Here is an 11,286-nt window from a genome sequence, read left to right on the forward strand (position 1 = left end):
AGGGATCAAGCTACGCCTCTTGACTAAGGATTGGCTGGTAGGAAAGAGGGCATGCGTGGCCACGAACTGCTGGCGGAAGTACGGAGCGAAGTCGAGGTCGCTGCCAGCCCCTCAGCTCCAGTGGACTAATTAGCATTTGCGGATAGTTCTGCAGCAATATTAATTCTCCCCTCCACCTCCCAGGAACGCGAGATTTGTGTGAGCGTGTGCTATTAATGTTTAAATTAGTTACATCAAACCGTGGAGAAAAAGTAAGAAAACATGCCGACTCAGGAGCAACACTTTGCTGGTGCTTCGCACTCTCTGGCCAGATTGTTGTTGCCTGACGTTTAAGTTAAATATGACCAGAAATGGCTTCTGGATTTATTATTATTATTATTTTGGTTGATTTCACAGCTTCCAGTTGTTTAGCTGGTTGTTGGCCTCTCATTACAATTTGAACCTCACCCAGACGCCTAGGAAGTTGTAATGTATCAGCGTAGTATTTGTGCAATTCCCAGCAGGGCTGCCTTCTGAATCTGACAGATGTTAATTTTGTCAGATGTTAATTTGAAGATGTTTCAAGCGCTGCCCTAGTGTTTTTGGAATGGTTCTCAGGGTGCCAATGACCACTGGGACGACCTCAGCTAGTTTGTGCCACAGACACTGACGGTTAGTTTTCAAATTTTGATATTTAGTGACCTCATGTTCTTTTTCAATGACCCTGCACCTGCTGTCACTGGGTACTGCTGTGTCAATGATGGTCACTTTCTTGTCCCTGATCACTGTGATGTCCGGTGTATTATGTGCCAACATTGTCTGTTTGGATCTGAAAGTCCCACAGGATCTTGACCTAATTTTCCGTGACTTTCTCTGGACAATGTTCCCTCCAGTTTTTAGCAGTTCTAATGTTGTAATCTTGCACAAATTCAAGTGAATTATCTTGGCCACTGAGTTGTGCCTCTATTTGTACTCAGTCTGGGTGATCTTTTTGCAGCAGCTGAGAACATGATTTACAGTTTTGTCAGCTTCTTTGCACAATCTGCATTTTGCATCTTCCAGTAATTTTTTTATTCTGACCTTGGTAAAATTTGTTCTAATGGCTTGCTCTTGAGTGGCTAAAATCAGGGGTTCAGTGTCCTTTTTCAGAGTTTCAGTTGTTAACCACAGCCAGGTGTTTTCATTGTCCACTATGTCCTTGATCTTCTCCAGAAATTGGCATTATTATTATTATTATTATTATTATTATTATTATTATTATTATTATTATTATTATTATTATTATTATTAACACTTTTACTGCATCAATCTCCCAAAGGACTCAAGGCAGCTTACAAGTAAAAACATATAAAACACAATATATTTTGTGGCCTGGAGACAGCTGTTGGACTTGCGAAGCAGTTGGAAAGCAGCAAGCTTCAGAGAAAGGATTGAGGAAAGCGGTATTTGTGTACCGTCTGAGGATTTTTTTTTATAAGAATCTTATCACTGCTTCTGCCAGAGGCCTTCCATTATTGAGCCTTCCACCAATAAGGTGTTGATAATCTCTACAGTCCATTGGGACCAAGATGCTTCTGTCTGATTTTACTAGCCAGGCTGAATATGAGTTAAGTGAACAGGTTATACTGTGTGTCTTAAATGTCCCAACTATTCTGTTCACATCCTTAGGTTGCACTAAATGAAAAGTATCCATGGAAACCTGACACATGGAGGTATCAGGAACATTCAGTACCTCTGTAATTAATAAAGAGTTTGTCAGATACAATTAGTTTTACCCAGCAAATCAGTCATAGTGATCTGCTATTTCCTGTGGAGGCCAGTATATATTGCACCTCTTGCCACTTGAAACAGCATTAAAGGATGACACAATATGGATGCAATGGTGGCGGAAAAGTATGTTTTCTTTCAAGGTCTGGTGTCACTGTCATACTGGTGCCCACATCTCCCTCAAGACTTTCTATAGTCAAACTGAAAGCAGAAGGCAAGGATGTGGCATAGTTGCAGGGCACAGACCTTGCATGCAGAACATCCTGGTTCAGTTCTGGCATCCCCAGTTAAAGGACCTAATGAGGAGATGGAGAAAAAAAATATCTGCCCAAGAAACTGGAGAACTGCTGCCACCCAGAGGAGGTCTGACTTGGTAAAAGACAACTTCATGTGTTCACTGCTTTTCAGGCTGGGCATCACACTACAAAATTTCCAGGATAGTTTGCCCCTTGCCACCTTCTAAGTGAACTGCTGGGTAAGGGTTCTGAGTTGTGAGAATCTTCAAGAAGGATAAGTAAGGAGCTTTCAGAGTGAGATCTGCCCCCTGCCCCCTCCAATTCACAAGAATTTGTTCAGGGAGGAATAAGAGGTACCTTGGAAATAGCAACAAGTGTGTTTGTAGTCACTGGTTAGCACTAAAATGTACAGTTAAATGATGAAAGTTTTTGGGAATGATTGCATTACTGAGAAAGGAATGGCAAAGGAACAGCAATCGCCTTAGGAGCTCCTGAATGGCTAAATAAAAGAGTGTTTGTGTTCTTCTCCTGTTGTTCCAGACAAGACAAGTCTGTGTTAGTACAACTGTCTGGATGCCTGTTGAATGACCATCTGGCACATGATCTAGGTTTGGTTGCCCTTGCAGTTTTGTTTTTTAAAAAACTTCTATACCGCCTCTTCTGAAAGGTGGGCTGCTTGTGAGCTCTCTTCATTTTCATCCGGCCCATGCTGTGATTTGTCCCATGGATACCAAGCAAACAGCAAATAGGAAATGAGGACCACCAGAACAGACTGAATAATTTATTAAAACTTAGCTGAGACAGAGCAGCAAAACTGATAAATTATTAATAAATACTTTCATTAAATATAAACCCTCATTTATAACCTTGTGTTTGGTAATTAACATAAAAAATAGTAACTATTAAATATTTACAGGCAAAACGGCTTGCAGTGCAGTGGTAAAATATTGCATTTCTTCCTCCTCCCCACGCTTTTCAAGAATGAAACCTGGACATCATTTTCAACAGATCCCAATTGGCTGGCACTTACAATACTGAGATTCTGATGAAGAGTTCTCTCATGATTAAGTGCTTTCCCCTTGATTAGGGGTGTCAAACTCATTTGTTAAGAGGGCTGGATAAAATATAAATGTGACTTGTCGCCTGGGAAAGTGTTGTCAGGATCTGCCAAATGTGCAGGTTCTGAAAATGCCCATAGATTACAAGATGTGTACATAGTACATACAAGAACTTGGTTTAAGCCATCATCTTTTAGTTTGTGAGAGTATAATCGACGATTGCAACTTGCCCAATCTGGTCAGTCATGCCAACAGCCTCATTGGACTGGGCGGAGGTGCAAATGAACCAACCGGGGAACGCTGCTGATTCAAACCTTGTGGTGTCCCCGATATCAATCCTGTTGAAGATGAAGCGGCCCAGTTTGGATTTGTCAATGTGCCGAAGGATGTCTGCTTCCTGTAGATGGAGAAAAGCAAAGCCTTTAATGAGACAGGAAAAATTGGCTCTCACTTCTAAAGTGGCAGGTGTAGGTTGGGTGGGCGTGGCCCTACAACCCCACCCCCAGCAAATCCCAACCGTTTGATAACCAAACCACAGTGACTCTTCATGACCCTGTAGCCATCCACCTTGTTTCCAGCTTTGTATTCTGCAGAATTATGGAACAGGAGTGCAGCTCATAATACCTTCACTTGGTTCTACTAATTTTTTTTATTCCAGTGTTGCTTAATCAGTCACATAATTTACTTCTCCTGGGTGGTCTTGCCATCCCTTTTTATCACGAGCACCACCAGTGGTGGGATTCAAATAATTTAACAACCGGCTCCAGTGGTGGGATTCAAATAATTTAACAACTGGTTGTTTACAAGCACCATTTTAACCGAAGTGATGCGAACTTGCTGAATCCCACCACTGAGCACCATCCTTTCCTCAGCATCAGAATTCCATTGCCACACAGATTTCTAGATCCTCAGTTCAAGACCAAGTCGACCATGTTGCTGACTGCTGCTAATTCCCTTTTGCTTCCCACAATTCCCCAGTGATGTCTAGTGGAAGCCATTGGTACAGAGTACCGTGCACAGGATTCCCCTGTGACAGTTCAATGGATGCTGCATGCAGTGGAAAAAGGAAATGTCTCGTGCCTGCTTCCAACAAGCCGTTCCTGGGAGGTGTGAGGAAAAGATTTTGATTATCAGCAGATAATTTTCTAATTAGGCCTATGGACAATACAGAAAGTACAAAGCAGTACATACTAAGGTCAAACTTGGATTGCAGGAGGTGGTGTCTGCAAGTGGACCCTGATATTCTTATTCTGAATAGCTGAGACGGCTGTGCAAGTTCTCTTGCCACAGCATTGCTCAGATGTACTTTCTGATCTCCAGGATTGAGCAGATGGGATATCGATGGTGTCTGCTCAGGAAGGAACAGCACTCAGTAACTATCTCCTTATCATGATGCCACCTCTCCGTCACTGCAACATTAAAAAAAAACTTTCTGAACTTTTAATTGATGGGGAAGGAGTAAAAACAAGGGCCTGAATCTGTGGTTCAGTGTTCAATGCATCTGTCATTGGTGTTCTGAATGAGGAAGGAATCTGGATATCTCTCCTGGAGGATATAACTCTTCTGTACGCAACTTGAAATACCAGGTAGGAAGTGTAAGAGAACAGAGCAACAGGAGTGCAAAAATGGGGATGACAGAAAAACATCCCATATTCTGGAAGCAGGTCAGTGGGAGTTGCTACCCCACTTCCATTGAGGAGATCCAGTTTTGTATGCTGGTCACCAAAACATGGGTTGACTTGGCAGGTTTCTTTACGACCTTGTATCAAAACGGCAAAGGATAAGCAATTACCCACCTCCAACTGTAGCTCTGGCTGCCCTTCTGCACCTTCTTTTGGCATACACGATAAACACAGATTGCTCCCTTTGATTCCCAGTGCAATAGGATTATTCTTTACAGTGCCTTTCGGACGATATATAGCCATTTTTAGCTTCACTGCAAACAATAGGAAAATGATTTCAGTGCACCAATCAAGAGGATGCTTCTGTTTAGTCTAAAGTTGAGCAGGAAAATAATGTTTCTGATGTATTAGGAGTGACCTTAAATTTGACTTTTTGACGGTAGGCCATAAGAGCAGTATTTGGCTCTTACCTGCGTGATTTACGTTAGCGCCTTGGAGGTGCACGGCCACCAGCTGTGCAGGCTCATTGAGGACAAATGACTTCTGCTTAATATCTTGGATATCATAGGAGATGGCTCGGGTGTAGCGGTAAATGGAATCTGTTGCATAAGTGAACTCACACTTGTCAAAATGCACAGGTTCTGGAAAAAGAATAGATGAAGCAGGTTTAGATTCATTGTTACATTTTCCACTTAGCCCAAAGGCTACAGCTGGCTTGAACTACAACTGGAGAGGAGAAATGGAGGATGAGCAGTGTAACTGACCCAGAGGTGTAGCTCCAAGGGGACTGGGGGGTGCGTGACACACCGAGCGTGCACCCCTGTGGGTGTGGCAGGGGTGTTCCGGGGCGTGGCGGGGGCAGAGGACGCACCAGTGCACCAGGCACTTTCCCCCCTTGCTACGCCTCTGAGCTGACCCTGCTTAGTCCATAATGGGGCTAAAACACCTTGCCATCCTCCCCATGCAAGTGGAGATACGGTTATGGATTTATCTTGGCAACAGAAAGCAAGCTAGCTGCCTGAACTTCCGCTCCTCCTTCCCTTCCCTAATTTCCACATGTGCTACTTGATAACTCAGTACTTGATACTTTACCTAAAACAGTGCTTAGGACATTCAGCAAATCTTCATCTGTGAAAGCCTTGGGTTTCGCCTTCATCTTCTCAATAGCAACCACGATCACCACAGCTTTCCGGAAGCCCTTGGTTGGGACCCTCTTGGTTATCTTTACCTGGATGTCCATCTCACAGGCACAGTGAACTTGGGAGCAGTGAACACACCGTCTCAGGGTTTGGGAGGCATTCTGCAAGCAAAACAGAAACAGCTGAATCCTTCTGATAAGCTTCTGTCTCCTTGAACGTTAAAAAAAATTGCTTAGTAATGACACCCCCTGCATACCAGTCCAGCTCAGAGGCAAGAAAATGGTTCTAAGATCCAGGGAGGGAAAGTCCAGATAGGTTTTGCAGCTGGACTGAAAAATTTTCTAATTGCAAGATGAGATCCCCCAAGCATGGACCGAGCTGTTCAGCAGGGAGCAAATTAATCTTGCAAACGCTTCCTTGGAAAAATAAGCACACAGTGGTGGGTCAGATTAAAATTAGTCGAACAGAAGCAAGTTGTGGGAGGCAAAAAAAAATGGCCACTTTTTTGCTGCCACATCATAATTTGGTTTAAACAGAGGACAGAAATGTGTTGGATTCCCTTCCCCCAGATCTCAACAATCGTGCATCAGAGTCCTGAAATGTCATACTGGGGGAAAAAATATCCTTTCCTATCAGAAAATCACAGGCCATTTCCGCATGGAGGCGGAAACGGCTAGGTCGGCGCATTTTGCGCCGACCTGACGACGCTGAGACCGTCCGCATGGACAGTCCTGGAAACAGCCGGGCAGCCGGCGCTGTGGAGCGCTGGCGCCCGGCCGACCCAGCATGTCCTCGGGCCTCCGGCACTTCGCCGAGGCCTGGGGACACGCCCCCTGGCCCTGCGCGCCTGCTCCAGTGGCGCAGGGCAGGGGGGCGTGTCCCCAGGCCTCGGCGACGCGCCAGAGGCCCGGGGACAAGGTAAGTGCCGGGAACAAGGCGGGGGTGGAGGCGTCGTGAAGCTGCTGCCGTTCGCTCGGCAGCGGCTTCACAGCGGCGTTTCCCCGAAAAGAGCGCTTCCAAGCGCTCTGGGGAAACGCCGGCTTTGCGACGGGCGGGTGGCGCGAGGGCGGCGCGTCTGCGATGCAGCTGTGCCCCCTGTGCGAATGGCTGCCTGGAGACGGCGTTTTTGCAGTCTCCAGGCCACCATTAAATGCCCGTGCGGAAACGGCCACAGACTTTTTTTGGTAATGAATGAGGGTTTATGGTGCTGAACATTAAGGAAATACTGACTACTTAGAGTTCATACTTTATTTCTCAGAAGAGGCTATGATCTGAGCAAAAAATAATCAAGAAATTATTTACCTTAGTCAAGCAAGGCTGGACTTCTTCATAGAACGGCATCTCCTCATTCATGCTGTTACCAACAAAGAAGAGGGAACAAGTCAAGTAACTCCTGGGAAGAGTAAATGTTGTAATATAACTAGAATAACTACCGGCCTTTAATGTACAGCATAAGAATGTGTGTTATGTTTTGCTCTCATTTGCACAGGAAAGTGCTCATGGGATTGTTACTGAACTGGGAATCAAAATCCTTTATTTGCCTTTCTTAAGCTAGAAGCATCAAAGAAACACCATACAAAACAAGGCTGATACTTTGTGGTAGATGGGGAAGTCCAGAGAAGGTTAGATATCTGCTGCTGGAATCCTTGTTTTTAATTCCTTGGATTAGGCCATCCCTAACTTTCTCTGGATTGTCTAATACAGTATTGCTCTTTGTAAATATGAATGCTCAGAGTTCCTACACCCTAATAATATTCACATATTTCGTTAGCAAAAGGGAGATTTACAAAGCTAGTGATAGTTTAAAGTAACCAACATTCTCAGTCAGCTTCAACCGATACAGCAACTGACTGATAGGACAGGTACTAGTGTGGCTAGTTTCATATAACAATGGAGAAAAGCCCTGAACAGTGGACTTGGATTCGAGGCGTGACCCTGTAGTTACCTGCAGAACTTCATTATCTGCTCCTGACATTCTGGGACTCTGGCCATTGTTGATCCTTGGCTAGAAAGAAATGGAAGGGAATTCAGGCAGCTGTTTATTTATAAAATGTGTACCTCACCATTTTACCAAGAAAAAGCATTCATGGTGGCTTACAATGAAGTCAGTAGTTCAAGCAAATAAATGCTGTCCAAACAGTTAATGCTAAACTGACAAAAAGCAAAAACAACAAAAATTAGGACTTCACAAAATGCTTACAGTTAAGAATGCAAACTGACACCAAACAAAAAACAACCCACAGCATTAAAAATCTGAAGCCAAAATAAATCATAAAATAAAACCTGGTATAGAATAACCCTGCTTTGGTGGGAGGTTTTTGTGATGTTTGAAGGATTTCTGAAACAGAATAGTTTTTTAAAATCTCTGGGAAGCCATTAGCGAAGGTACCACACTGGTCTCCAGTGGGAGTTCCACAGCATAGGGGCCATGGCAGAAAAGGCCCTGTCTCAAATATCAACCAGTCATATAATCATAGAGTTGGAAGCGACCACAAGGGCCATCAAGTCCAACCTCTTCCATGCAGGAACACACAATCAAAGCACTCTCGACATATGTTCATCCAGTCTGTTAAAAAACTTCCAAAGAAGGAGACTTCACCACTCTCTGAGGCAGTGAATTCCACTGCCGAACAGCCCTGTCAGTCAGAAAATTCTTCCTAATGTTTAGGTGGAATCTCTTTTCCTTCACCTTGAATCTATTACCCCTGATCCTATTCTCTGGAGCAGCAGAAAACAAGCTTGCTCCCTCTTCAACATGACATCCTTTCAAATATTTAAACATAGCTATCATGTCCTCACTTAACCTTCGCTTCTCCAGACTAAGGCTGATTCTGCATGGGCCAAAAACAGCAGTGTGAAAACAGTGTGAAAATGGTGTAAAGGGGTTTAAAACAGTGTAAAAGGGTTTATACTGTTTTCACACCGTTTTCACACCGCTGTTTTTGGCCCATGCAGAATCAGCCTAAATATTCCCAGCTCCCTAAGTTTCTCTTTGTAGGGCATGGATTCCAGACCTTTTATCATTTTGGTTACTCTCTTCTGGACACGTTTCAGCTTGTCAATATCCTTAAATTGTGGTGCCCAGAACTGGGCCTCTAGGTGGGGTCTGACCAATGCAGAATACAGCGGTACAATTACTTCCCTCTGTCTAGACCAGGGGTCTGCAACCTGTGACTCTCCAGATGTTAATGGACTACAATTCCCATCAGCCCCTGCCAGCATGGCCAATTGTAGTCCATGAACATCTGGAGAGCCGCAAGTTGCAGACCTCTGGTCTAGACAGTATTCTCTCATTGATGCATCCCAGAATTGCATTGGCTTTCTTGGCTGCCATATCACACTGCTGACATGTTCAGTTTGTGGCCTAAAGGTCTGAGACAGTCATGTAGAATAGGAACATAGAGAAGGCCATATCTTGATGATCTCAAGCTAGTCCGTATGGTTTATATTGCTGTTCCAACGTGGAGAGAAAAACCAACTTTGTACAAAGCGAATGAAGGTTTGGCAAAACAAACTGCCAACAATACGACTGCATGCTAATGATGTGGACCTTCCTGTGTTAGAAAGGTGGTCTCAGTCTCACTGAAGTCAATGAATTGATAGCGAGCCTACGTAATTCAAAGTACAGAACCAACATGTAATCTGAAAGCAACTAGAGATTTCACTTTACAGAGCATGTTTTGTAGTCCTTGAAGGAAAGTAAAACAAACCAACCATTAGGCATTTGAGATTATCTGGAGAGATATCTCTGCAACAGCCTTTGGTAAGTGAAGGTGCAAAGGTTCCCCAGAGTCCCATTCTGAGTGCTCATCCTTCTGCCTTCCCACCCTTTTCTAATTTTCTCAGTCCTTCCTTTTTTCCAGACTTTGACAGATTGAAGAAAGATTGAGAGTGTGTGATAAATCTAAACATATAACCCAAGCGAAGCATGCAATCCAAGCGCATAAATATTTGAAAAAGGCTTAACTTGCATATTATATTCCAGCAGCAGAGCTATAGTTCTCAAGGTCTTCTAAGAGGAAGGAATGACATTGAAACCAATTTCAGCTGATACCATGGATCTGCCCTGGGAACTATAGGGTTATATTCAGATCTCAGTCCCAGCTGACATTTCTAAAAGCTCCTAAAATCCCCAGCCTGGAGACAGAAGTCTAGAATTCTTTTTTAGTTTCTTTTTTGCCATCAAGTCACAGTTGATTTATGGCAATCCTGTAGGGTTTTCAAGGCAAGAGACATTCAGAGGTGGTTTGCTGTTGCCTGCCTCTCTGTTGTGATTCTTGGTGGTCTCCCATACAAATATTGACTAGGGCTGACTTGGCTTAGCTTTTGGGATTTGACAGTCTCAGCCTAACCTGAGCTATTCTACTCAATAGATAATTTTCACACAAAATTTAGTTGGTTTTGTGTGTCTATGATTGAGCAAATAACTTGTAATAAACAAATATAAGGTTTGGTGGGTTTTCCGGGCTGTGTGGTCGTGGTCTGGTGGATCTTGTTCCTAACGTTTCGCCTGCATCTGGGGCTGGCATCTTCAGAGGTGTATCACAGAGGGAAGTCTGTTACACACCAGACCATGGCCACACAGCCCGGAAAACCCACCACAACCAGTTGAATCCGGCTGTGAAAGCCTTCAACAAAATACAAGGTTTATTTTTGGCCACTTGATATATATAAACTTCATGGTTTGCAGCACATTTTTATTCTGAAAGTCAGGCACTGATTTGTAATTCCTAGGACAACTTTTTCTAAACTTTTTCCATTTTTCCTCAAATGGTGCATGGCTTCTAAGTCCTCCTGAACCAGATATTTAAGGCACATCTTCATTGCAATAATCTATAGTTTCATAATCCCACCATATATTTAGTTTTGAAAGCAAGATATATCTCCCCTCCCAATGCAGATACTTTACCTGGAGAAAGGGTCACACTAGTTCTCCCCAGAAATGCAGATCCCTGACTTCTTCTGTCTCTTTTGCTGAGGGAGTGAAGGTTGTGCTGCCACTTTCTCTGTCTTATGTACTGAACTACTGCGAAAACAACACGTGTGTTTGGAACTTCCCCTTTGTTGCTCACTTCCGAGATCTTTCTTTTTTTGAGTTTTGCAAGCAATTAAAATTCCTCTCCCACCCCGGAAAAAACAAAGATGTGGTTGTGTTGTGGAAGTAACCAACAATAGGCATATTGTAAAAACAATGAAAGTTGGCTGTTGTAATTCTGAGCTGAAAGGAACGTATTGTGTATGAAAAACACCAATTTGGAACAATTTGGAAGAATACCCAATAAATTCTAGTCTGTGATCCTCCACAAGGGTTTGCCTGTTTAAATGGAGGGTGACAGTCTAACTAATGGGGTTAGCAGCATTGGTGGCACAATTCAGGCAGAAAAAACGTGTGCACCTTTCCCCTTCCTATTAGTTACTTGTTCTGTACCCACCTAGAGTTTGGATTTATATCCCCCTTTCTCTCACGTAGGAGACTCAAAGGGGC

At 43.6% G+C, this 11,286-nt stretch overlaps 1 protein-coding gene across 1 annotated transcript; it reads right to left on the reverse strand.

Moving 5' to 3' along the window:
• Nucleotides 1-2,760: 2,760 nt before the first annotated feature.
• On the reverse strand, nucleotides 2,761-10,816 carry LOC125441435 (interleukin-1 beta-like). The gene is made up of 7 exons (XM_048511998.1): nucleotides 10,711-10,816; nucleotides 7,747-7,806; nucleotides 7,104-7,155; nucleotides 5,755-5,962; nucleotides 5,133-5,303; nucleotides 4,837-4,976; nucleotides 2,761-3,437 (listed from the first exon to the last, which is right to left on the reverse strand). The coding sequence occupies exons 2-7, from the start codon at nucleotides 7,791-7,793 to the stop codon at nucleotides 3,234-3,236; spliced, it is 822 nt and encodes a 273-aa protein (XP_048367955.1). The 5' UTR covers nucleotides 7,794-7,806; nucleotides 10,711-10,816; the 3' UTR covers nucleotides 2,761-3,233.
• Nucleotides 10,817-11,286: the final 470 nt, after the last annotated feature.

Source organism: Sphaerodactylus townsendi, linkage group LG12 (assembly GCF_021028975.2).
Source record: "Sphaerodactylus townsendi isolate TG3544 linkage group LG12, MPM_Stown_v2.3, whole genome shotgun sequence".
In the NCBI taxonomy this organism is placed as follows: domain Eukaryota; kingdom Metazoa; phylum Chordata; class Lepidosauria; order Squamata; family Sphaerodactylidae; genus Sphaerodactylus; species Sphaerodactylus townsendi.